The sequence below is a fragment of the Grampus griseus genome (genome assembly GCF_964374135.1).
Source record: "Grampus griseus genome assembly, chromosome: 9".
In the NCBI taxonomy this organism is placed as follows: Eukaryota; Metazoa; Chordata; class Mammalia; order Artiodactyla; family Delphinidae; genus Grampus; species Grampus griseus.
Genome location: NC_139003.1, coordinates 42968790 through 42996620, shown reverse-complemented (window position 1 = coordinate 42996620; position 27831 = coordinate 42968790). Strand labels below are relative to the sequence as shown.

General features: G+C 44.7%; 1 protein-coding gene across 2 annotated transcripts in view; it reads left to right on the top strand.

The window, feature by feature from the left end:
* The window catches only part of BMPER (BMP binding endothelial regulator), a gene marked incomplete at its 5' end in the record, with an annotated part of 262209 nt that overhangs the window by 10157 nt on the left and 224221 nt on the right, over positions 1–27831 (top strand). For both annotated transcript variants that reach the window (XM_082662032.1, XM_082662031.1), the window contains one exon: positions 20762–20861. In XM_082662032.1, the coding sequence (XP_082518158.1) occupies positions 20762–20861 (100 nt within the window). The remainder of the gene's footprint in view (positions 1–20761; positions 20862–27831) is intronic.

Here is a 27831-nt window from a genome sequence, read left to right as displayed (position 1 = left end):
TATCTTTTCCATAAAAGACAGAAAACCCGGGAAGTATTTAGGGCTTAGCAAGATGGGCTGCTCCTCTATTTTTCATTTTCAAAAGTTCACCTGTTTGACTGGTGTCCATCTCCAGACAGCTAATCACAACGTTGCTTTCACAGTGAGGCCTTGCTGTCCTTTGGGGTATTTGCCATTGAACAAGGAAGTGGCAGGTAGGAGGCAGAAATGTAAAACTAATTACTGGTAGACCCACCCAGACAGACACGTCAGAGTCCTTCCCATTTAATTTAATTTATTTATTTAGTTTTACTTTAAACATTTTTTTTAAAAATTTTTATTTTTTAATTTAATTTTACTTTTGGCCATGAGGCACGCCTGGCGGGACCTTAGTTCCCAGACCAGGGATGGAACTCACGCCTTTGGCAGCGAAAGCGTGGAGTCCTAACCACTGGACCTCCAGGGAATTCCCCTCCCCCTTTTAGAACGTTCAGGGTCCTGCCATCTGCCCAGCCACAGTCACTCTGGACACCCGTGGTGTATCGGGTGATCCCAGATTAACTGAGGTGACTGGATTTGGACGTGTGGACCCTGCGCATTCACAGAGCTTTGTGTGTTTGTTTTCTAGGAAGCTGCTTCTTCTCTTTGATAGCATGTTCTGTGTTGTGTGTAGTTAACCTGGGCAGTTTTATCTTATGAGATGAGGTCTTCAAGTGTTAAGAACCTTGTCCCCTCGTCTCTGGAAGCCCCATAGCTTCAGTGAGAGGTCCACAACCTTGGGACTTGAGTGGGAGTCAGGCTGGAGTTTCCTGTTTATAATTTGTGTTGTTAACACTTGGGATCGCTCCCCCCCAGAATGGAACTCCAAGTTCCAAAACAGGATTCTCCCAGAGAGTTTGTCACAGAAGGTCAACCCCCTCTATAAAAGACATCCTAAATAATCATTACAAAAAACTTTTTTTTCCTTTGAAAGGAATGTACTCACATTTGAAAACTAGAATCACATAGACATGAAGACCTGCTTTTATTTGCACCAAAAGGAACATTCCCTCTTATAGAAATATCCTGCTGTCGAAAGCAGCCCTTGTAGGCGACAATGCAGGAGGTGCCCGAGAGGGGAGGATTGGGGATTATCTCAGTTCTGCTTTCAAAAATCACAATGAAAAAATGCCTCGGATCCCTGTGGCTGCCATTCCCCATCATTTCCTCCCCCTTTCAGTGAGGCTAACTCCGAAACCTTGACATAAGCCTCAGTGTTTATATTAGGTTTTGGATGTTAGCTCCCTTGGCTTCTGGGAGCCGACTCTGTTGAAAATTATGTTTTTCCTTTAAGGACAAAGGCCTTATTGTATGTACACGTCGTGCAGTGTAATGAGTTTTTTTGTTGCTTTTTCTTTCAAATGTTAGGTAATGGGTGGGACTAACCCAGATCTTCCACAGGAGAAACCCAAAGGTCTATAACCTGAACGGCAATTTGAAGGTTTCACACAGGTAGCTCAACAAGAGAAAATGAGAGGGCGGGACAAGTGGCATCTTCCCTGACCAGAGCATGTCTCCCGAATGCCCTGCTTTGATGGGATAACCATAAAACGGCTCTGGGAGAGGATCTGCAACATGAGTCATGATACCCCAGGGACACTTCAAAGAGAATCACAGTGACGGAGATAACAATCCTCACATTTTCACTCATAAAAGCACGCATTTCCAAAATAACTCTTGTATTCTTGGTCAACTAAATAGATTTTGACCAGATGGTTTTTTCATGGCTGCAAAGGCTGTCAGGCGCAGGCTGAGCATCTTATTTGGAGATGCTGTGCAGTGGACTGTCTGCTTGTGCTGCTGGCCTCTGCAGCTGTGGGTGACCTCAGAAGACTATTTCCAGGAGAGATGGAGGTGGCCTTCTGAGAGGAGGCAGGGAAACTAGAAGGCCCAAAGCTGGTCTTACATTTATTTGGGCCTCATTGAGAGGCATTTTTAGCATCTTTATCTTAATTTTTTTCCCTCTCTCTCTGTAAAAAAAAATTTTTGAGCCTATTCTCTTAGGTTCCTCTTGGGGGCACATCTGCAGACTGCAGCATTAGCAATAAAGTTCCTTAACCACTCACTGCTTTCCGTTTAGTGAGCAAAGTAATGACATGTGCATTCTTTTCCGTATTTATTCTTAGAACTCCTTATTAAAAAAATACTGGGGGATTCCTTTTCCATTTTATTTTCTAATTGAACAGAACCGTTTGAGCCAAGATAGGACGATTGCTCCCTCTGGGTTCCGAGGGCAGGGCTGCATCTGGCCAGTGACCTGTGGAACTTGCCACTTCTGTCTCCAGGAGAGCCTTGCTGGGCTGTTTGACTGCCTCGTACTGACTCTGTACCCGTCAGAAATTCACGAATTCTAGAAGCTCTCACAGCCTGCTGGGTCTCTGCTGCTTCATGGATTTATAGAGCGAAAGCAGTAGCATCATGACATTCACACACCAGTGTTTCTAGGTCTCAGGGGGATGCTATTTTCCTGGATGAGAAGACTAATCAGATATTATTCCACTTGAGAGCTGCTATGCCACGTACCTGGGTTTATGTTTCTTGAGGGAAACAGGCCTATTAGAATTGAGATGCGGTGATTTCCTGTTTTTAAGCACATGTGAAACAGTGGTTCCAGGACCCAGTGGGACCCACCAGAGGTCAACTTGCAGTCTCATGAGCACAATAGGTGAGCACCCAGACGGAAATTCGTTTCCCCTGAGAGGTGACTCAGCCTGAATTTGGGGAGTAGCTGGATGGCAGGGAAGGGGATGTAAGTCTGCTTTTTCAGTGAGCGTCATCAGTTAGTTCCGGGGTGGCTTCTGTGGGAAGAACTGGCGTTTCTTTTTTTCCTCTGGGATGTGCATGTACCAGACAACAGTGGCTTCCTTTCCCTTGTGATTGCCTGTGTGCATGTAGGGAACTAGTTGAGATCTATTAAAAAATGGATTTTTTTTTTCCTGTTTCGTGTAAGCCATACACCGGGCAAGGGCAAAGAGACATTTGCTTGAAGTATTTTACACACCAGTTGGCCAAGTTACAGAAATATAGAGCTCCCAGATTTTGGCATTAGATTGAAGTATATGAAATTTTGGATATTTGGTGTTGACCTATTAAAACAGCAATTTCTTGTGGTACAACCTAAGATGTACTTTGAGCACCTGGAGAATTTTTCACTGGACATAGTTCTCCTGGCAGGTTGTTGCAATGTATCTTAATGAGGGGGCCTTTAAATTCAGGGTGAATTGATACCGGGTTCGCAAACTAAAAATAAAATGTGGTGATATAGGAAAACGTAACACCTCTTAAGCTCTGAGCCCCCAGCTCTGAATTAGTGGGCTCCTCTACACATCCTCAGGACCCTCTGATGGTGGCGTGGGGAGGGGGAAGGGAGGGAAGCGGTATTCACCTTGGTCAGTGAAGGGGGCACGTGGTGGGTGCCCTGCAGGAAACCTGGGAACCGAGTTGCAGGACCGACCGAAGTAGGAAAATGATTGATGGCTATTAAACTCAGCACATATGTATTGAGCATTTATGTTAATAGTGGCCCGAGGCACTGTGAGATTGGAAAAAGCTCTTTTTTACGTGAACAAAAAGAGATTAAATTATGTTCCAGATACTTTTGAAGTTATCGCTTTCGAGTTCTTTGAAAATTGATGAACTCGTGCAGGCCATAGATACTAACTCTTGGTTGGAGTATCTGATTAATCAGAACAAATTATTATTCCTTGACTGTGCTGGATGGTGTATGTGTATATATACACGTATATACGTGCATTGTATATGTAGGTATTTAATATGAAATTTGGATCATGGATTTAGCTTGCAACTGACTTTCTCTCATTAGAGAGTCTCAAATGAAAGTGTGAAAATGTGATTGAACCAGAGGTTGTGTACATGTTGGGGGAGACCCTTATAGTAGAGCTTTGAGCACTGGTGACAAGGGACACACAGTTGCGTTCTCATCACTGCCGGCTTCTCTGTCCTCCTCCCTTCTCACCCAACCACTTCAGTCTGATGATGTGTCTTCTCTCACACAGTTGCAGGTCATTAACAAGTCAGTGGTAAGAATTCTTGCACCAGCAGAGGTGACTCTCTCTCTCTTTTTTTTTTTTTTTTGCGGTACGCGGGCCTCTCACTGTTGTGGCCTCTCCCGTTGCGGAGCACAGGCTCCGGACACACAGGCTCAGCAGCCATGACTCACGGGCCCAGCCGTTCCGCGGCATGAGGGATCTTCCCAGACCGGGGCACGAACCCGTGTCCCCTTCATCGGCAGGCGGACTCTCAACCACTGCGCCACCAGGGAAGCCCGACTCTCTTTTTTTTTTTTAATGTGCACAGGAACCCCCAGGGAGCTTGTTAAAAATGCAGATTCTGAGGTTCTACTCCAGAGATTCTGATTCAGTAGATCTGGCAGAAACCTGAGAATCTCCATATTTAATAAACTCTTCCAGCGACTCCATGCAGGAGCCAGTATTTGAAAAACTCTTCCCAACTGAGGTTAGTGGAAAGAGAAGGATATATGAGTATAACCATAAATATAGGTAAATTCTCCAATGAAGCAACTTGTTCACTAGTGGTCAGGTACATTTGAAATTCTGTTATTGGTACCAAACTTATCCATAGGTCAACTCTCATTTATGTAACACTATTTTTGTGGACCTTTCACACAGTTATCTTGTACATTAGCTACCTTTATTGAAGTGCTACTTTTTCTTTGTGTCCTCTCCTCTATCAAACCTCCCCTAGTCACTTGATCAGAATTAGTCACTTCTTTCTTAGAAGCCTCATGTTGATTTCTCATATTATAACCCTTACTCCTGCCTACCCTGAAGTTTCATTAATTATTTACATGACTGTCTCCCTACTAGACTTTAGGCTTCTTCGGGGTAGAAATAGTGTCTGATTCTTCTCACCATCACTCAAAGCATCTGGAAGAGCACCTCGCATGTGGTAAGTCTCAATAACTATTTTACGAGTCAACACCATGTTCTTAAATTGGGGGTAGCCTTACCTTTATCTTCCTCAAAACCACTCTGTGAGGGAGAGAAAGGCTTCTCAAGAAACCTGTTTCACAGTCGATATAATTAAGGCTCGGAAAAGCAAAGTAAGACAAAGCTCACACTGCTAATCAGTGAGAGTTGGGACTACAATTCAAGTACGGGAATGCTGACCCATCCTGGGTAGACTCCACTGAGTTCTCGCTCAGAGAATGTTTTCTGACTACAAGTGTTGAGAAAGCACCCCAAGGGGGTGAGTGAGAGAGACCCAGCAAATAACTTCCCTGGGGATTATGTTTTTATCAGTCCTTGTGGTCCAGTGAAGTAGAGTCCTGACTGGCGCCTTTGGGTGGGACAGGCTGACCCTCTAGGTTGGGGCTAGCCTTTCCATGAGATGGATTCCCACAGGGATACACTCTGTTTCCTGTGGTCTTTCTGTGATGGACAGCAGCTGCAGGGTGAAGCTGATATGACGTATGTTTGTTGCTTCTCCAGCATGAGCCAACTAGATGTAGCAATTTGACAGAACAGCCAGGGTTTTATGACAGACTTGCTGGGATCCAGTAGCATCTGGAGGAGCCAGAGGCAAGCAATGAAGAGCTGAGGGCCAGGTGAAGCTGGATTTAGGGATACGCCCCATCCCAACCCCTTTCGTTCCCAAACCTCTATAACAGAAGCTGTTTCCTTCTGCTGGCAACTTCCGCCCAGCAGGCCCCTTCCTCATCCAGAATGGATTCATTCTGGGAGGAAATGTTAGTTCTTTCTGTTCTCTTGATGCCCGCGCCCCCCCCAATTTCTGCCCACATTTTCCTTTCCCTGATCAGGAGAGTATAAAGTCAAGCTGACAAGGTTCTGATTCATGGTGCCTTCACATAATTCTGGTCATGTTGCTAAACGATTTTCCATACTTTTAATGAGAATCCTTTTTAAAAAAAGTTCCTTTTGTTTTTAAATTAGCCTGGAATTCCATTGTTCCAGGGTTCCACCTTTATCATTTCCATCTTTATTATTTTTTACCATGTTATTTTCTTTCTCTGTTATTATCTCGGCGTTTCCATGATGTCACCACTCCCCAAGTTTTGTGTCTTGTTTTTCTCAGTTTCAGTTTTTCATTCTTGGTCCCAGCCTGATAATGAAATGCACAAACAATTACAGTGGGGTGGTGGTTCTTCCTACACACCCCATGTGGGCCAGACATTTGAGGGATGGACAGTCCAGTGGGGAACTCTGTGGAGGCCAGAGGAGGACCATTTGTGATAATGACCAAGCGGTGGAGAAAAGGATTGCTGGGAATAGCTAAAGCACTAGCTAGAGCAGTGCCAAGCACCCAGGTAGGGGTTTAGTAAATATTTTTCACTAATGATGGCGTGCTGATAGCATTTAGCCTGGTGGAGAGAATGCCGGGGGGGAACTTTAACGGCCTTCAAGTACGTATTTATGGGAATAAATACGATGTTGAAAGGACAGACAGGAGTACAAACCCCAAATTTGCAACATAGCCTCAGTTCCAGCTTCTCCGCTGGCAAGCTCACTGCCTCTCGCTCACTTTTCAGAGTCAGCCCCAAGGTGGTTGTGGGGTCTTGACTTCCCTGCTTCTTGGCCAGTGCCTGTCTGTGACCGCAGGCCTCTTCCCTGGATCTCTAAATCCTAGTTACCCTGCTGTAGATGAGATCACACTCCTAGCTTTGAGCCATGTTTGTTAGGATCAGAAATTGAAAGCAGGGTCTTACCATGGACTCTGTTCATTCCAGGGTTTTGGCTTTAGATCTTAGTACAAATGAGAAGAAAACTTAAAATGAGGGATTTTCCTCTTCCTTTTCTTGTTTTACTCCTAGGTGTTTAATGTTCTCTCACTCCCACACCCACCTTTAACACTCACCTACCATTTGGTCACTGGTCTCCCTTAGGACACGGGTCCTAGAACTTTTCCTTGGCATTCTTAGATCTTCTAGGCAGTCAGCATTTTCCTAAACTTGAGTCTGTTCCCTTGGAGATGTAGCTTGGCAGGCATGGTGGTTATCAGCACTGGGGGTAAAGAGTGGCCAGCAGTAGCCAAGACAGCATCTCTTGTGAGCCTTAAATGGTGGACAGCGATAGCTGTCCCGAAGCATCTCGGTCTGTAGGTATCTGACACAGTGGCAGGTGCTGAGAGAAGGTGACCTCTGGTGGTCACTGGGTTAATGTAATAATCTCAGCCAGCGATCATGTACAGTTGTGGGCATTTGCGCCTGTGGGTGGGTGTGGGTGTGTATAAGGACTTACACATATAGAGATCTCTCAGCACTTGAATGTTGGGTTTATAAGAATTTTGTTTATTTGGCTACTCTTTTTTAGACCTTTCTATGCTGGGCCTTCCTTATCCTTTTGAACTTTAAATATTGGAGGGCCCCAGGATTCATTCGATCAAGACGTTTCTCTATTTACACTCCTTCCCTAGGTGATTTTTATACAGATTCATGGCTTAAAAAATACATATATGCTGGAAGTTCCCACATTTATGTTCCCAGTTCCCTTACCCTTCAAGTGCAGACTCGTAAATTCAAATGTCTACTTGGCACCTCCAAGCATCTCAAACTTAAAATGGCCCAAACTGAGATCTCATTTTCCACCCCTCCTCCAAATCTCTTTTCCCCCAGCCAGCAATGTCGGCTGCACTGCTCCATTCTCTTAGGCCATCAGCCATGATGTCCTGGACTCCTCTTTCTCTTACATCCTATATTCTATCTACTAGCAAATATTGATGACAAAACCTTAAAAATATATCTGATAATATCTAACTATCTCCATGATCACTTTTGCCTCTGGACAATATATTATCAAGCAGTGGCCATTGAAAACTATACATCCCATTTTTTCGCTTATTTACAAAACATCCCGCAGTGGCTTCTCAGCTGACTTGGCATACAGTCTGAAGTCTTACTACAAGGCCCTGCCGGATCTGGCTTCTGATGCTGTCTCTGGCCCCACCCCCCAAAGCATCTTCCCCTCCTGGTCTGCTACTCCGGCATGATCCCCGGCGCCTTCTCAACAAGGGCGTCTGCTCTTTCCTGTCCCCGGGACACACTTGTTCAATATATTTACACATTCTCATTTCTTCACTCTGGCCTCTGAGGAAATGTTTCCTTATTAGAGGGCCTTTGTTCTGACCACTCTTCCCCAATAGTACACACCCTGTCATTCTGTTCCTTTGTTCTGCTTCCTTTTCTCTAAAGCCCTCATCAGTGGCCACTGTGTCACGTGTGTCTTTGTTTCTTGAAGGCCTCCCGACTAGAATGTCAGCTCTGTGAGGATGTGGACTCTCCCGTTCATGCTGTATCCCAGGGCCTGGGACAGTGCTGGGTCCTTCCAGTGCGTACCTGTATCAGTTGGATGACTGAGTATATGCCGTGTTTAATTTAATTTAATTTTAAGATTCAGTTGAATTGAATCAATTAGTTTTTAAGTAATGAATTCAATTAATTAATGGTGTGTAATTTTTTGATTCTATAATTTGAAGATCTAATTCTCTTCCTCGAAAATAAATTATGAATTTTCCTTTCTACTCTAAACGCTGCTTTTTCCGTAATGAAGACTTGCCATTTTCATGGCTCACGTTACTTTGCATATTAAGTCGGATGGTGGGGAAATTGTACAGATACATTGACAAAGATGAAAAGCTATCTCCAATGAACCAAATAAAATTGTAGTAAAGTATATAATAAGCAATGATAATTATAAAATAAAATGTGTCCTATGGAAAACTGGTTTTAAAACTAGATATTACTGCTCACACTTGGTAGCATAACGATGATTGGTTTTGTAATGTAAATTAAAATTCAGTATGCTGGTATTTTACACTTTACCTAAAACATATTATGGAAGAAAGACTAGCAAAGTGTGTTAAATATTACAATTTCGTAGAGCAAGAAAAAAGTGGCACAAAGTATTTCCCACGATATGCATAAGACAGGCTGCTCTACTGTAGGCAATGCCCAGTCATGTCACTGCACCTACCTTGGAGGGCACTAGGATGGCATCACTGAAGGAGATCCCTTCTGAGGGCTGTCAAATCCCAAGGGTCTGACATAGGTAGGTCTAATTCTGTCTCAGTGAGAGAACTGTATGACAAAACTTTTCTGAGGCTCATTCAGTGGCCCACCTAGTGTCTGAAGAACAGGAGGATTTGAATGATCTCTGGGAGTTTATGGCTGTGGAATTTGGTTGAAACAGACCTTCGCCTCCTCTGAACTCATGACTAGGACTGCATCCACTCATGTTGCAGCATGTGAGGTGCTTTTGCCGTGTTTATGCTCTGGCCCCTCTCCCTCTCGGACTGGAAGCTCTTCTAGGGCAGAGGATGGATCTGATTCATATGTTCTGTTCTCAGCAAAAACCTGGCACAGTGCCTGGCCCATGACAGGGGCTCAACAATATTTGTTAAACAGATCCATGGATTTTTATTCAGATAGATTTGAATTTTGTGGTGCAAAGGTTTAACCTACAGAAAAATCCAAGTCCGTAGCCAAGATGTCACATTTTTAAAGACCATTTGTGTTCTGTTGATATTTTTGTCTTAGTTTAGATGTTAAAGCTTCGGAGAAACTGTCCTATGATGAAACCCTTTTAAAAAAGCAATGATGAAGGGTAATAATCATGGCCAAGCATTGCTTTTTTAAAATGGGGCACATGTTGTGAATCCCTTTAGCAACAAGTTTATGTTAATGGTGTTTTATGGGTGACCGGTCATTTTCATTCCTTTATAACACCTTAATCAGAAAAGGATTATATGCAAAATTGGCATTTGTTGATTAATGAGTTTGAATGTGGAAGCTAGTGGATTAAAATTACATTCTAAACCTATGAAATAAATCTGTGGCTTCTCCAGTTCTTTCTGACATCTGCATGTGGCCCTTGGGGAAGACTTGGTGAAGAGAACATGCTGTTAATGGCCCTGGTGAATGAGTCAGACCAACCCTAGCTCCTCACAGGCTTGCCTTCATATGGGGGATGCTGTCTGAGGCTGGCTTTTTCAGTTCTGTGAACTTCCATCTGGCCAGAGGACGCCTGCCCCCTTGCTCCCCTGCCTGACATTCCTCAGGCTAAGCGGCCACTCTCTGCCGTCAGTACCAGCGTGAATACAGCCCAGGAGCAGGGATGTTTCCATCACCTGATGCATCAGACAGCCCTTACCGTTATCAGTAGGCAGGACAGCAGGAACCAGCCCTAAAGTCTGCCATCCCAGGGGTCCCTTTGAAAGCCTCTGTGATTGCTGGTGGTCGGGGTCAATTGTACAGATGTCTTTAAAAGTGTCTCACTAGTGACCAGAAAGTTACTTTGTCAAGATGACAGATGGGCTGCGAGCCGTTCCTCTGCCCTGCCTATTCCCTGTGATGTCAGCTCCATTCACTTGTCAAGATCAGGTATTTTTGTAGCTCCCACCAGCGTGCAGGCTTTCATGGGCAACCCGTGAAAAATTTTCTGTTCTCTTCTGTGCAAAATCTGCTCAGTGTCTTGCTGTTGACCCACGGGAATGAGGGGGCCTTTGAGGACCTGGTGAGTCCCCCTCCTGTGGGTGGAAGGCGCAGGGAGGAGACACCTACTGGCGAGAGGGCGACAGCCCTCCAAGGCTGGTCTTAAGAAGAAGTGGTTTGTCACCACCAATCACCCTGGTAGGACACAAATGGGATGTAAGACATTCGGTTTCTGTGTTTTGGATGTGTTCGCTCTTCATTGCCAGAGAATCATCTGTGTGTACAATTAAAAGGGTCCATTGAGTTCACAGCTTCTTTGGATAGCTGGGGAGCCCAGCTTGTTATATTGTGATGAGTCAGAAAAGGGACTGCCGAAATAACATCTCCAGGTAGCCTTCCTTAACCACCATATCACGACCTTTCCTATGGAAGTGACTCCAATGTTATTGTTATTTTTAACTCCTTAACCCTCATTCCTTGCTTCCTCTGATGCCCCTGCCAACCTGGCCAGCAGCCTCTGTGCTGTCCCGGAGACTGGGAAGCCTGGCTAATGCCCTCTGATGTCGATCCCGCTGGTGGTTGGGGTCAGACCCCCATCCTCTTCTTGCTAGTTCTAAAGAACGCACCAGAAAGGCATAAAAATATTCACAGATTTTCACCCCACCTCCGTTTTTTGTTTTCTTCTGGGGCAGAGGAGAAAGCTGATTCATTACTTGTCATGTGCTGAAGGGTGCCCGTAGTGTAAAACAATCAACCGTCTTGGGAGAGGTAGCTGGGCCACTTGCACACGAGGCTGTATTACTTTCCAGCCTGTGCTCCCCTTCACCCTGGGTTCATATCTTCTTCCCGTGCGGGAGTCTGTGGATGTTTTCTCTGCAGCCCTGACTCCATGCCCCATCCCAGCTGTGTGAGTCCCTTTTGATTGGGAGGAGAAAAGGGTAGACTCGGGAATGTGGATCACAGGCAGGAAGGCTGCTGACATTCACTCCTCAGTTCACATACCTGTCTCCCGTCCCCTGGCAGAAGGGGACACAGTCCACCCTCTGATTTTCCAGCCTGCTTCTGGGAGCCTGAGTGATGTCACAGAGCTGCATCTGCGACAGGATCCCCTGCACTCAGTCACTGGCTGCTCTGTGTTCAATCCATTGCAGTTACATTAATGTAGTGTTGCCAGCAGATCCCTTGCTTATACGATGTACGGTGTAATAAAAACCAGGCAGTGCTACTTTCTTTGGGCTACTATTTTTATTTGGTGGTTATTTCTTTTGTGTTCTGCCTTCGCTAATGTTTTGGTTCTATTTCAAAATATGATTAAACAGAATGAGGAGCTGTTTGACACTCTGCCCTGTTTTAAATCAGAGCTGTACTTGAGTAGCCGGGACAGTCTAATGGCCTGTGTTCCTTTGTTCTGAGAGTTCCTTGAAAAGGCCAAAGAAAAAAAGCCAGACCTATATCTTTAAATGGCTTAGGACCCCCAAACAATCCCTCCAACAAACTAAAGTCTGTTAAAAAATAATTGAAATGTTAGGTAAGTTAAATATAAAAAAGGGCCTCCTTATTAATCCCCCGTTGCTTCTGCTGGCACGTGTCATATTTTCAAGGTACAGTATCAGGAGAACACTGTCATTTAGTGACATATTAGGGCCATATATCATGAGAACATCGCCTTGGTAGAGGATATGGGCACTAAAAGACACGATTCTGGCCAGACAGAGCAACAGGGGGTCTTACTTCTTTTCTCCAACCCCTTGCACTCCCCCCCTACCTTTTTCTTTAATCTCCCTCTGTGTTGCAGAGAAGTGAATTTCTTCATGGGATATGACTTGTTGCAAAATAATCGGGGGGCCCCAGTGGGCTTCATAAAGTCTTTTAAATGTCTGGGCTTCAAGGGCAGCTTTGTTCAGAGTTTGCACCGTTAGCTGGGCCAGGGGAGGCCACGTTTGCCAGGATCCAGGTCTCTGGGGTAAACGCTCGCCGAGCCTAGACTGGGGGAAGAAAGAATAACACTCCCAGATGGAGTGTGATGAATTGTGCGATGTTTTGCAAGATGCTTTCCCATAAAGACTCCAAAAGTGTGGCTGTGGGATGCTGCCAGCCTCCTGGGAGAGTACCCCTCGCCCCCGCCCGGGCTCAATTCAAGGAAGAAACCTGAGGACTTGGAGGCTTTTGGTCCAGGCTCTGGTCTGTCTGGCAAATGACAGGGCACTCAGAGACTGAGACTTGTTTTGAGTTTTTAAGTCAGAGACATCATCTGTCTTTCCTCAAAGGCACTATTTTTACTCTTGTGTTCAAAATGAAATCACAAACTAAGGTTTATAATGGTCTGAAAATGGAGAGTGCTTAACAAAGGCAAACATTTAAATTTCTCGGCTGCAAGGAAGAGATGGCTCATCTTAGCCTCTAAACCCAGCAGTATGCCATAGTGATGAAATCACCGACTGTGATATCAGCGAGTCCTGGGTTTGAATCTCTGCCGTGGTGAAGCTGGGTAAGCCATTTAACCTCTCTGAGACTCAGTTCTACCCATAAAATAGGGGTAAATCAGTGCGTTCCTCAGGTTTGCTGTGAAGGTTAAAAAGGACATAATACACAAAACGCGTTGAGCACAGTCTGGCAAATAATAGATGTTCCATAAATGTCAGGTGCTATTATTCTGAATCGTTCAGCAACCTGCCTGGAAAACTATTATTGCCACTTCATTGTTTGGTTAGAGATGGATCAGCCCTGTGACTTTGGTTATTGCAGGGATTTGCAAAAGTGGTGGCGATTGGGGAAGTGGTTCAGAAAGATCTGGAAATGTTACTTTACGTTAAAAGCAAGGGCCATCGACCAAAGATATTTTAAAATAAACAGAAACATAAGAGACTTCATTGCCGCAGACCTGTATTACAGGAAATGCTAAAGAAAGTTCTTTAAGCTGCAGGGAAATAATGAGAGGGAAGCTTGTATTTTACAGGAAGTAACGTAAAACATCAGAAATGGTAGATATCTGTATAAATAAAAAAGGCTATGTTTCCTCTCAATTTCATTAAAATACATGACTCTTTACAGCAAATAATAAAGTAAAAGCAAGGGCCATTGACACCTCCCGCCTCTACTGACCTCAGATGCCTCCCACCTCTTGTACTGACCTCACTCAGTTGGGGAAGAGAAGAGACCTCAGCTGGGAAATTTGGGTTATTTTCCCTATCAAACGCACTTTCTTCGCTTTAGAAATGGTTTTGTTAGTGTTTTTTCGACTTTCGTTGAGCTGAGAGACATGGCCCAGAGCCTCGTATTTGTACACTAAGGCTTTGGAGTGTCCCAAACTGCCTTTCCTTTTTTTTTTTTTTTTTTTTCCCTCCGAGCTCTTCCTGTGCAGGAGTTATGAAGAAGTCAATTGTACTATCAGTAACAAAGAAGAAGCAAGTCAAAGCTTAATTAAAATAATAAATCATCAATCACATTTACTACTGCCATTGGCAACAACTGAGCTATCTCAGTCTCTCCCCACCCCCTCCCAGCGCCCCCCCCACCATGATTATTTTCTAAGAGATTAAGAACAGATTTTGTCCAGAGGAGACCAGCTGGAGCACGTACAAACTTGTGTTGTCTCCTTTCTGAGGCTCATGCTCCCTTGCAAAGGATTTCCCCGGACCACATGTTCCAGAGAGGGAATCACTTTACTTTTTGGATTCTCAAAACCGGTGACATCAATGAAGCCTGCCCCCTCTGGATCTTTTCTTTCAGTTTTTGTCTACATTTCTGCATTCTAGAACTGTAACGTTTTGCAGTTAGAGCTGTTTATTGGAGTTTTGGCCCATCCCTTCTGTGGCATCTTTCACAGGTTACCTTCTAACAGGGCAGGGAACATGGCGGGAGACCTCACATGTCCGCCCCAGGTGGCCTGTCTTTCCAGAAAATTTCCAGACTCGCTCAACTACATACTAATCTAGTCCTGAACTCTCAACAGTCATGTAGGAGCTAACCTAATTTTAATATGATGCACCCATAAATTTTAATGCTGTGTTTTAGCAACTAACCTCCCTGGCTATCCTCTTAATCCAGGTCTGGGAACCAGGTTCTCTTCCCAAGTTCATTGCTAGCTAGCTCTGAGGGACCTGAGACACTTAACTTCATTGTGTGCCATTCCTCCGACTGCAAATCTTAGGAAACCTGTGAGGATTAATGAAATAATGTCTGCAGAGCTCTTTAGAAGAAAAGTGCTATGTAAACATGAAGTATTATTCTTCTGTTTATGAGACATTTTATAATATTGCCTAGGAGAAATTGTGACTGGTGTTCGAAAGTACCATAAAGTTCCTTTTTCGGCTCTTTCGGGCCTGGAATTGGGTTACAATGGAGCACTTCAAGGAAAAGTTGACCTCTTTGACTACATGTGTGGGGAGACTGGGAATTCCAAGGAGAATACATGCGCTGATGTTGGATCACCTTCCTCCTTGGGAAACTTGACGCAAAACATCTGTATTCCTAAAAACAAATTCCTCTGTGAGCAGTTTTGAGACTCTCAAATAGTGAAACACTACCGTGTGGGCACTTCAAACAAATTCGGTAATAAAGAGAATTTGACTAAGGATCTTAGTGTCCTATTTGCGCTCACTGACAATGATAGCTTTTGAGTCAAGGTGGAATTCTTTTCTGTAGTTCTCACTTGGTGTCAGAAGTTACACTGCAGTGTTTGTGTGATCTGCTAACGTCTGATGTCTTGTCCGCTCTAAGCACGTGTACATTTCCAGACCATAGATAGGAAGCTTGCTGCGTGGTTTCTTTCCTGTTCACACAGCACCGGGTGCAATGGCACATGGGCCAAGCCTTTGGTTCAGCTGCTTTAGAACTTCCACTCCTTTCCTTCTCCGAGTCACTGTGCTGGGCATCCATCCCCTGACAGTAGCTGATGACAGAGGGAACGCCTGATTCAGAATTACTATGGGTCCAGCCCCATGGATATTTGCATTTTGATAGGGGAATCCATCTCTAGGGCCCCTCCCTAAAAAAGACTACCGTGAGGAAATGACACAGGGGTGTGTGCATATATGCAGCAAGGCAGGGTAGTCTGGAGGGTTTTTAATTTAGGAAAGAGAGTCACTTCTACCTCTTTATCCTCTCTACTGATATCACCTGGCCCATGTGCTTTATTGACATATTTTGTTGTTCATTTGGGGCAGAAAAAAATATTACAACTTCACGGCCTTCTTGATTTTCTGAAAAAGGATTTGGCACTTAGAATTTGCAAGTTCGCCAAATGACCGCTATTTGCCTCCAAGGCAGGCTTTGCTTTCATAAAAGCCAAGGATGGAAGGAAAATAACACCATCTTCTAGAGGAAGAGACTCATGTGGTCTGCCACCTTCCTAATATGGCTAATCACATGGAGGATCAGCAGGCAAGGCACCAGGTATTTTCATTTTCCTTATTTCGAGAGATTTGTGTTGCTGTTTCATAGTCTAGAAATACAGCATCTGCCAGCCGACGTTTCTCCCTGATCACTCTCATCATATCAGCTGCTGTGTTGTCCTCTCCAGATTTTTTATTTTATTATTATGCTTAAATATAAATGAAAGGTCAGGTAATACTTTCCATAGTCCATAATAGGATTGCGCCTGGAAGAATCTTAGAAAAAAAAATATCTTCAAGACACTGGCTTGAAATAAAACAAAAGCATCTCAAAAACATTTTTTTTTTTTCTCGTTGAGAAAAGCAAACAGGAAAATCTCAGAATGGCGATTTGCTATCTTCTCTAACCAGCCGCCCCCCCCGCGCTCCGCGCCGCCAAATCAGCGAGAGATCATTTCCCACCATGCCAGACACTGAAAAATGCTCAGGAGGCACTGGCGGGTCTCTTGGCACATTTCCTAAGCCCAAGAGACTCTGTGCTGCCATCTAGTGGCAGATCTTAGATACAGCAAGCTGGCTGCTGGAATCCTGTTTGAACTTGGCTGCGCCGGAGCTGTGGTTTGGCTCCCATCCCTATAGAGCTTTGTTGCCAGCTATGTAAGTTTTTTTCTTTATTACTCCCTATGCCCTTCTTTTCTTTTTGTTTGTTGGCACTTCATTTCATGTGCCCCCAGAGGCTGTGTTTTGAATTTTGATATATTTGGTCTTTCTGAAAGGAGGCAATAATGCAAACAGATGCCTTTGACAACAGGTAAATCACAGGCTGGCTGACCCTAGAAAGTGGTAAACATGGAGAGACAGAGACTGAGAATGAAAAATGTGATGGCGTTTATTACTCGTAGGCACTGGCTAGGTTGGTTTTTAAGAATGTTCTGACATTTTCCTCCAGAGCATTTTTACCACCATTTCTGTGGCTTAGATTTGGGGAGACTCAAACTCAGGTTGGAATCTTGGGGAAAATTTGCTTGGGGACGTGAGTCTGGCTGTCAGAGGTGTGGTAGGCATAGATACCTATCAATATACAAAATAGTGCATCTTTCCTTGTTACCAGAAAACAGCTGGTGTTTGTAGACCTTCCCATGGTTGGTGATGACACAGCTCCTTGGAGCTATTCAGCTCTTGTTAGAGAGCTCATTTCACATATGTGGAACCACCTGGAAGGTATTAATCTCTCCTGGGGCCTTAGGACTATGACATTCTTTAGTTTTTGTGTGTATCCTGCATGCTGGGAAGTAGCAAAGTGCAGCATTTAAGCACGTGCCTTTGGAGTCGGACCTCTGTATTCCAGATCTTCCTCTTGTGTGACCTGGGCAAGTTTACTAATGTTGGTTCCTCATCTGTAAAATGGGGATGATGTGGAATTTTTTTGTGAAATAATGCATATACTATTCTTAGCACAGAGCCTGATACATAGAAAGTGTTCAGTAAGTGTGAGTCAGTGTCAGAAAACATTTTTGTGAATGAAAACGTGAACCGAATGAGCCATGACCTTGAGTAAGAGCAGAGGACACTTGGTGCACGTGGGGATGAGGCGGCCAGTGGAGAGGGAGTCCTGAAGACACGGCTTTGCGTGTGCCCCTTCTCACCAGAGCTGCTGGCTTGAAGACCAGTGTTTTTGTCTCTTGACAAAATCAGGGAAAGCAAAGTGAGTGGTCTTAATTAACCTGTGCTTGAATTTACTCTGTAGCTGCTGGACTCAATTAAGAAGATGGAGGAATCAGCCTCTCACCAGCGATTCTCTGCAGTTTTTCTTTCTTTCTTTGAGGGCCTGGGATTCTGAGCTTGTGCTCTATATCCATGCAACCAGGCAGCTGGGAAATGATCAGGTCTGGCAGCTCTGTACCAGCGTGACCCTTGGTAGATATAAAAAAACTCCAAGTGTTATCAGAAGGGGGAAATAACCTCACTAAACCTACAGCTAAGGTTTAGGTTTATTTCTCTCTGTGCGAGTGTGTGTGTGTGTGTGTGTGTGTGTGTGTGTGTGTGTGAGTACACAAAAAATTCCAGAAGTGAATCTACAAATCATCTGGTTGAAATAATTTTTCTGCTGAACTATAATTACGAGCTATTTATTATGGATCTTGGGATCTTGCTATGGATTTTGATTGGCTGCTAGGTTTCTAATTTAGCAAAGAATTCCTATATGTAAGAGACTGTGTGTCTTCCTATACATTAGACCCCAAATTTTGACTTTACACCCACTCTGACTACTGTTAGAGTTCTTACTTCCTTATGTCTGAGGAGTCTTCCTTTCAGAGAGGAGATGCACTTGGGGGTTGGGGGGTGGCTTTTCCTTAAGGCTGCAGCCAGCTTTGCTGAATGCATAAAGCCGAGGTAACAGATGCTCTGAGGTAATGCCCTGGGTGGGGCAGCTGGTATCAAACTATGGCTTTGAGTAACTGCACTTTGCAAAGCTAAGTCACTGTTCATAATGCCAAGCAGCATAGACACCTGATCGTTGTTCTAGATTACTTTGGTGGTGGCAAAAGGGCACTATTAATTTTTAAGGATGTACCTCTTTAATTTGAATTGTGACCATAACTATGTATTATGTTTGTATTCAAGAAAAAAATATGAACATAACTCAAAGGGCCATGACTTACAGTGAGTCATGATGCCACCATTATTATGAAGAAGAGAGGGTGAGGGAAGGAGAGTTGCAGGGCTCGGAGCCAGGATACCTGGGTTCAGGTTGCAGGCAGCCGTTCACTTCGGGACTGTGGACAGCTCCCGAGCCCACCTCAGCCCCGCTGGTACTAAGAACGCTCCCTGCACAGTGGTGGTTCTCAGCCTGGGCTGCACACTGGAATTACCTGGGGAGCCTGGTCCTGAGATAAATCAGATCTGAGCTTCAGGGAATGGGAGACAGTGCCAGGCCTTGTTAAGAACTGCACACGGGTTCTGATTAGCAGGCAAGGGTGAGGATCACTGCTAGCCCTATGAGAACCTTTATCACATAACACACACCATAAAGGGGGAAAGAAAAGGGGACTGGATTACTCAGGTCAACCACACCTTACAATCAGACACCAATAACCAATAAACGAAGAAACAGAAGGTCTGCACACCAGCCCTGCAGGAGTGGGTACAGTGCTGAGAACTGATGCTCGCTCTTTGAGTGGCCAGGCAGGTGTTGGGACGGCCCCATCAGTGTGTTTACCACATTGGCCTCGGTAATGATGGCCATTTTCTACGTGGGGACATTTGAGCAGCACCGATCGGGGTGGGCTCATTATTCCCATGCTTCAGTGGCCTTGCAAAGCCATCAGCGCAGTGAGACAACAAGACTGTGTAGAAATAGAGCTGTTGGAAAGGTGAGGCTCACCTGTGCCCAGGCTCCATATACCTTACTCTGGGGGAGGAGTGATTGGTGAGTTGGAGGGAGTGGGGTTCTGGGACTCTCGGAGGTTCTGCTCATTCAAAAAGGGAGGAGATGACAATTTGGACTCATTTTAGAATCATTTTAGCCCCTGGGAACATCTTGAGGGGCTCTGCAACTCCTAGGGAATTGGAGGGCAGCACAGAAGGTGACATGTTTTATCTGAGAACTGCTTTAGAGCTAGAATTTGGTGTATGGGCTCAGCTTGGACCCCAGGTCCCCAACACACACACACACACACACACACACACACACACACACACACACACTTAAACACTCTCACACCCCTCACCCCCCACACCACTCCTTGGTGCTGGAATAGAAGTGGGGAGATCTTCCTTATTCTTGACATTGAAGCATACTGGTTACACTTGTGAAACTTCCCAAGGTCATTGTCAGGGCTGAGTCAGGATTTCTCCTGCACATATTCCAGGAGGGTTCTGAATTCATCTCGAGGTCAGCGGGCTGGTCAGTTGCTCCTCTCTGATCTCTCCCTAAATCAGGCAATGAATGTGGCCATCCCAGCCTTAACTCAGGGTAGGGCGTGGGCATTGTACACATTTGAGAGCTCAATATCGAAATCCACCTCTGCCACTGCAAAGCTGTATGATCTTGAAAAAGTCATAGACCTGCTCTGAACAGCAGTTTTCTTGCTTATAAACAAGAGATAGTGATAATACTTATCTCACAGCATTTCAATAGGAATGGAAGCCACGGCACCTAGCATTTAGTAGAACCTTGTTACAGCTCCAATCTCGTTGAAGTGTTGTGATACAGTATTTTTGGTTCATGTGCATCCTGTTCTCCAAACAGGTATATGCATCATATTTGGATCTTCTTGAAGTCATTTTAATAGCTAACTTTTCAGGATAAAACCAAAGATGCAAATGCTCACCACACTGTCATTAGCATAAGTGCTAATATAATGCAGCTGTCCCACAGCTATAAAACACTGACTCCTGTGTCTCTGCTTGGCATAGGGAATATTATCTTTTCTCTTACTGAGCCGATTCAATACTCAACTTTGTCATTATTTGAGTTGGAACTTTAGATTGCTGCATTTTAATGCACTCTACTATTAAGGATTGTTGGACAGCCGTGTGCAAATATTTTTGTTCTCACGATGCAGTCCTGGCCCAGGTAGCCCAATGGGCAAAATATGATTTACACAAATATTATCATTTCTATAGTGTGTACTAAAAAGAAACCTTAGAGCAGGGCGGGAGAAAGCCTCTCTCTCTCTCTCTCTCTCTCTCTCTCTCTCTCTCTCTCTCTCTCTCTCTCTCGGAGTTCGGTTATCTAGGTTAAATTGGCTGGTAAAGAAGGGACTTTTCATCCCCTTTCATATGCCCCTAATCTCAATCTATTCCTGAAGGATATTTTTGTTCCAGAAAGAGCAAAATCTCATTTGCTATCACAGAGTTTTCTCACCAAGATGAAGGCAAGATAGGAAGAGGGAAGCTAGGAAAACCTCAGCCATGTGCTAGGATTCCGGGGATTCTGTTTTGAAGTTGATTTCAGATGTTTCTTGTCCTTTTTGCCTAGAACAAGGAAGTGACCTGTAAGAGAGAGAAGTGCCCAGTGCTGTCGAGAGACTGTGCCCTGGCCATCAAGCAGAGGGGAGCCTGTTGTGAGCGGTGCAAAGGTAATTTATGTTTTGGCTGCCTTTTCTGGCTGCTCCTGCAAGCATTTTACTTTCTCTTTCTCTCGCCTTTCTCTTCACTCAGCTCTTGGCCTGGGTGCAAGTGGGTGTTGGGAGGGAAGCTGCTGTGTGTGTGAGTGTTGGGGGGTTGGTAGTAAGGGGGGTCCTCCTAGTGGGGGATGAAAGTATGGCGAGCATCTATATCGTTGGTTTATTTTCTGAGGCAAGTTGTTAAAATGCCACAGAAGAGATGTAAAGAGATGCCTCTGCAGGTTGGTACACACGCACGCAAGCCTGTTCTGTCACGAAGTTTCAACACTCAGTTTTTCGAGGCTCTGCGCTCGCCCTGCCCACCTCTGCCAGAGGAGTCTTTTAGACCAATTTTTATCATTTTGGTCTCTATTAAAGTTGTTTCTTTCCTTCCAAATTAAATCTAAGTCCTTCCCTTTGTCTTTGAAGCATCTCTAAAATGCCCTTACTCCACTCCCATCTTCTGTGGCCTTCTGGCACGCCTGTCTCTCTCAAACACACTGTTCTAGGTTGCCTCTGCCTTAGCTCAGGTCTCTCCCCCAACCTGCCCAGATGCTGCCTGTGCTCAAGGTCCCCCAGCCCTCATCCCTCACTTTCCTGGTTAAGTTTCCATGGCATCCAGAAGTTCACACAGATACTTCAGTGATGTGCTTTTTCATTGTCTTGTTTGTGTTCAGTAGACCCTCAGCTCCTCAGGACAGGAGCCAGGTCACACTCTGATGTCACCTAGTGTATGTCAGTGTATGCAGTGTGGTCCCCCAGAGGTCAAAATGAGCACAGTGATTCAGGATGTGGGCTCCGGAGTCACACTGCCAAGTCCAAATCCAACAGTCCTGGGTTGCAAAGAGATTTCTCACCCTGAAGATGCATCCTGGGTCGCAGAGTGTTCCCCAAAAGTTCATGTCCATTAGGAACCTCAGAGTGTGACCTTAATTGGAAATGGGATCTTTGGAGATGTAATTAGTTAAGATAAGGTCATACCGGATTAAGGTGGCTGCAAATCCAATATGACTGGTGTCTTTATATGAAGAGCAGACAGAGACACACAGAGAAGGTGGCTGTATAACAAGAGGGGCAGGTATAGACGCCTGGGCTCTGTTGCTGAGATTCAGACTCACTTGCCCTGGGGCGAGGGGCTAAGGCATCTGTCTTTTGAAGAAGCTCCCAGGAGATTTAATGTGCAGCGTGGGTGGGAACTTCTGAAAGAGATCTTGACCAGGTGATTTCCACCCCCACAGAAGAATATCCTTTTTTGGAGCTGCAAAGGGGAGGCTCCCTTCTGTAGAGCTCTCAAAAGCAGCTCCACAGAAACCGAGTAAACTAAAGCGCCATTTCTAGTGATAACCCACAAGTCTCTACGCTCAAGGAGGACTTTGAACTTTTCAACGCACACTATTATATGAAATCCACACATCAAGGGTTAATGCCAAGTTGTTTGTGAGTAACTATAGTTATTGTAGTTACTATTTATAGACTTAAACTATAATGTTTAAGTCTATAAATAAATAAGAGGCAGAGGTTGGAGTTGTGTTGCCTCAAGCCAAGGAATGCCTCGGGTTACCAGGAGCTGGGAAAAGGCCAGGAGAGTTCTTCCCTAGAAGCTTCAGATGAGCATGGCCCTGCCAACACCTTGATTTTGGACTTCTACTTGCCAGAACTGTGAGAGAATAATACATCTCTGTTGTCTTAAGCCTCCAAGCTGGTGGTAATTTGTCACAGCAGCCTGAGAAACTAATACCCCAACGTTTTCACTTGAGCAGATAGAGACATGGAACCTCTTTCTACCCCAGTTCCCTCTCCTGTTAAATGAGGATAATAATTGTGTCGGAGGGAGCTAATGGCGAGACACAGTCAATGTGTTTAGCAAAGTGCCTGGCAGTTAATATAATATAGTAGGTGCTCTGTAAATACCTGATGGACTTGACTATAAAAATGCGTCTTCCAAAGCCTTTTGGAGCAGGAGAAATTAACCATTTACTTCTCACCTCTTTCCTACGGAGTTGGGAGGCAGATGTTTTACTCACGTGACTTCTGAGAGCTATTGATGCAAGACCTGAAATAGTAACTTCTTAGGAGTCTCCCAAGCTGATGGTCAGATAAAGTAATTACAGTTAAGAATACATTACTGGGACTTCCCTGGTGGTCCAGTGGTAAAGAATCCGGCTTCCAATGCAGCGGTCGTGGGTTCGATCCCTGGTGGGCGAACTAAGATCCCACGTGCCTCGGGGCAGCTAAACCTTCGCACCACGACTACTGAGCTTGTCCGCTTCAACGAGAGAGCCCATGTGCCGCAAACGACAGTGCCCAGGTGCCCTGGAGTCTGCGGGCCACAACTAGAGAGAGAAAACAACAACAATAAAACCTGCACGCCACAACTAGAAAGAAGCCTGCGCGCTGCAACGGAAGATCCCGCACGCCTCACCAAAGATCCCACGTGCCGCAACTCAGACCTGATGCAGCCAAAATAAATAAATAAATAAAATTAAATTAAAAAAAGAAAAGAATACATTACTGAGCCAATGTGTGTCTAAGTTATTGTTGATTCACCTTAAAGAACCTCTTCTATTTAATTCTTTATTTTTTTTACGGCTGATTTGCCATCTTCATCTTGCAAGGCTGCCTCGCCAGTGAGAGATGAGTTGGATGCTACAGGGTGGAAGCAGAATGTGTGAAGGAACCATGCCCGAGGCATTAGGTTCATTTCCAGTTAACCGTAGTACAGGAGGGCACTTTGGGTTGCTGTAGTGTGTAACCCACTTTCCTTCTTGTCCTGCTGTTTCCTTTATCATCATTCTTTCCTTTGATCATCCTAATCTTCCAAGGGAAAATGATACTTGTGACAAATACATTTCATGAGTATTCTTTTTGAGCTTAAGATGATAAAGTCTCTTCAAATTAAACTGGACCCGAGAATAGACCAGTGAATTCAGCGCCCTGAGTGCTCTTTCTGACAGTAAAGTCCAGGCCTTTTGGGGGAGATCAAAATCCCCAGTCTGCCCTGAGGTGGACCTTCCTGAGAGAGACTCCTGAAAAGTGCTGACTTGTCAGGCTGTAGAGGGGGCTCTTAAGATGCCCCCTTCATTTTCTCTATTTCTACTCCATAATACAGTTTTTGTCTCCTGTGTTTTAAGGGACACAGTTGTATTTGCACTGGTTTATTTATGTTTTTCTGATTAGAATAGTTACATATGCTCATAGAAGCAGCTTTTAAAAATAGGCTAAGGGCTTCCCTGGTGGTGCAGTAGTTGAGAGTCTGCCTGCCGATGCAGGGGACATGGGTTCATGCCCCGGTCCGGGAGAATCCTACATGCCGCGGAGCGGCTGGGCTCGTGAGCCATGGCCGCTGAGCCTGTGCGTCCGTAGCCTGTGCTCCGCAATGGGAGAGGTCACAACGGCGAGAGGCCCGCGTACCGCAAAAAAAAAAAAAAAAGCGGCTAAACTGTGGAAAAGCAGAAAATAAATTACTCATAATCCCACCACCCAGTTAACTATTTAATTAATTATTAAATAGTTAATATTCGATATATATTTTCTGCATTTTTTCCCCATGTCGAAGTGTTTACCTAGTTGATATCTTACTATTGAATTGTGTTATTTGGGGGTTTTTTTGCTTTTTTTTTTTCTTCTCCCACTTAACATCAGGGCATAACATCTTCTCAACTTGTTTGGAAATACTGTCCTTAATGGGCACATAACATTCTGCGTGGGAACGTACCAACATTCATTGGTTCATTTCTCCATTCCTGGGCATTTAGGTTATACCCTGGATTTTAGCATTGGGCAAGGGTAAGTACAAGAAGCTGAGACCAAAGAACATGTGCAGTAAAGGAATAACGACCAAAAAGGGAGGATTACCTCCCTTTTTGGGAGCATTACCTGGGTAGAGAGGAGATCTTGGTGTGAACCCAGAAACCACTCTGGATTTGGCCTCCCAAGGAATCTGGGTAAACCTCTCCTCCCCATCTCGTGTCCTCTGATCACACAGTGGAACAAGGACAGCAACAAATCCTCAGTGTGGTGCAGATACTCTGAGACAACCGCGGCAGCTGTGCTTCTCCTAAGTCCTCTTCCAACGGGCGTGCTCTGTGCTAACACTGGAGGTTTTAACTTTTACTTAGAATGATTCAGTGAGGAGTCATAGTAATGAGGAGTTTGTTGATAATACAAGATTATCTCAGGGTCAATTTTGTTTGTTTTTTTTGCGGTCGACGCATACATTTGACTGTGCTAAATCTGTAACATGAAGCCCATTTTACAGATGAGGAACTGACTTAACGATTTGCACTAAGTCACAGAAAGTTTGCAATGGCTAGCCAGGACTCGCAACCTGTTCCTACAGACCTGGGGCCCTGTGCCTGGCAGGGGAAGGGCCTGAAACACCCGCGGGCGCTCCCGATCCACAGCCACCGCTGCTCTTGCTCTCGGGGACCCTGTGCCGCGCTGGCAGCGACCAGCGCCAACCGGTAGGAGGAAGAGGGAGGTGGGATGCGGGACATCCACCGGGGCCACACCGACTTCCGCCCGCGACTCCGGGGCTCCTCCCACCAGGGCTTCCCGCCTCCGGAACCAAGCCCCCTTCTCTGCTTCCGGGGCAGGTCCGGGAAGCGGATTCAGGGCGTTGAAGGGACCTCAAAGCCCTTCCGACCAGTTAACGCGGGGTGACAGGAGAGCTGATGGACTTAATTCTCCTGTATTTTGAAAGTCATTTGCATTAAGAGGTACCCCCTTATGCTGTTTTTAAAGCTGATCACCAGACAGATCCGGCGTCTTGTAAAGGTGAGCACAGCACTACCTAACCTGGCAGAATGGGTAAAGGGTGTGGGTCTAACAGGCTTCCCAGCAAAGACACGCCTTCTAGAAACCTAGAAAACCTTTCTACTATCAGCAGGCACGTGGGAAGGGGAAATCTAGTATTGCTAACTGGATGGAACAATAGTCCAAGCCAGTTGCTTTGAGTTTCCCTGGAGTATTGCTTTGGTGTTTGTTCTTCCTCTTACCTGAGGGAATTGTGAGTGTAAGCAGTGTTTCTCAAAATGCAGTGGACCAAAGACTTACCTATGATAATGCAGCTTCCTGGGCCTTGCCCAGTAACAGTAGTAACTGAGATACTGATCATCTTCATCAAAATTGCAGGGGCTCGAACATATATATAGGCCTTACGCAGGGCCAGGCACTGGATCCTCACAGCCTGCTGAGGGAGGTACTATCATAGCCCCGTTTTACACATGAAGTGGTGGCACTGAGAGCCCCAAGGCGACAGAGCTAGTAAATGACAGCGATGGGGGACAGACTGGTCTCACCATTAGGCTTGCAGGCCTGCTGTATCACAAGCTCTGCCCCCGGTTCCCTGAGTCTACATTTTCAGGTCGCCACCGGGACTCTCATGGGGGCTGAGGCTTGAGAACCACTGCTACCAGGTAAAGAAAGGAAAGGAAGAGAGAAGGTGGGCCTTTTTCATGAAGGAATGAGAAGCACATCTGTGAGAGGCTCTTGGTCGATATCTGCCCTGGTCAGTGCATCTTTGGGGTGAAATCTCTTTGCCCCTCGTAGCTGTGAGGCTGTGATCCTTTGCTCTCCTGCTATTTTGAATTTTTTTTTTTAATCATTAGAATGATGGTATAAAAAAGAAAGAAAAGTAGATAATGCCCAAGAAAATGTAACTCAAATGTTGAAGTGCTGGTGAATGGTTATCAAAACTCTTCCTAGTTATTCAGTTGTGTAAATAAATGGCGGGGAGGGTGGTGGGACTTGAGCCCCAAGAACTGGCAAAGGACTTCCCGTCATTTGCTGAAACTTTTTTTTTCTTTTCCAACTTCTTTCTCTTCCTCAGCATAATTATTTTCAATTTTAACTTTATTTTTAATTTTAACTATTGATGTAGTAGCTATCTCACTGCTACATCAATACATTACCATACTAAAAATTTAAACAAGGGAGTAAAGTCTTCTATGAGCTACAAAACCCCACTCTTTTCAGAAATAACAACTGTTATCAATTTATTGTGTCTTTCCCAGACCTCTTCCAGTTTATTACGTATACACACATTTATATATATATGTAATTTTGTATGTGTGGTTTTATTTTTACATAAATGAAATTAAATAGTAATTATTCTTTCACAGTTTGCTTTTTAAAAATATCTCTACAGTAATATGATTTAGGAATCTTCCCATGCCAGTTCATGCTTTTTAGTTGTGTGGATCCCATAGCACAGACGTACAATAATTTATTTAACGTCTCCCTGTTGATAGACATTTAGACTTTCAGTTTTATGCCAAGCTACAGGGAACCAACTTGCCATTCTTGCTGTGCCCCTGTGTGTCTGATGCTCAAAGACAGACCTGGAAATCAAAGTGCTGTGGGGAGAGGCGTGCACAAGTTAAATTGTAATTGCCTCCAAAAGAGGCAAGGCTAGTCTCCTTTCCTATTCCTTTGAGAGTTTTCAAGCCTTTCTTCCTAAAAGATTATGATAGACTAGAGGAGAAGTCGGTATTACACTTAGCAACATTTAGGCAAATCAGCTGCTTTTGCCTTAAAAACTTGTGCACATAGCCACGTTGCCCATACACTGCCCATATAGCCAACTGTTTATTTGAGACTGCCACGTGCACACTCCTATCCCAGTTCTTTCCTGTTCTGGGTTTCTCCCATGTTACAAGGGATATTTTCCTCCCCCTTTCTGTGGTTTTGTGAGAAATGGTATCAAGTTCCTTTTAAAGAACCTAACTGAGGGTCAGCAATTCTTTTCTGTTTTTCAGTGAAATATAGAAAGCACTGACAGTTGTCAACAAATTAAGACTTGAATGGTGGTATTTTTGCAAAATTTCACCCAATGAACTGAACTGCAGTAACAGAATCAACTAAGTTTAGAATATAGGCTAGATGAAGAAAGGGGGACTGTTTTACATGCCTCTTATTTCTAAGAATGATTTTTCAATGAGAA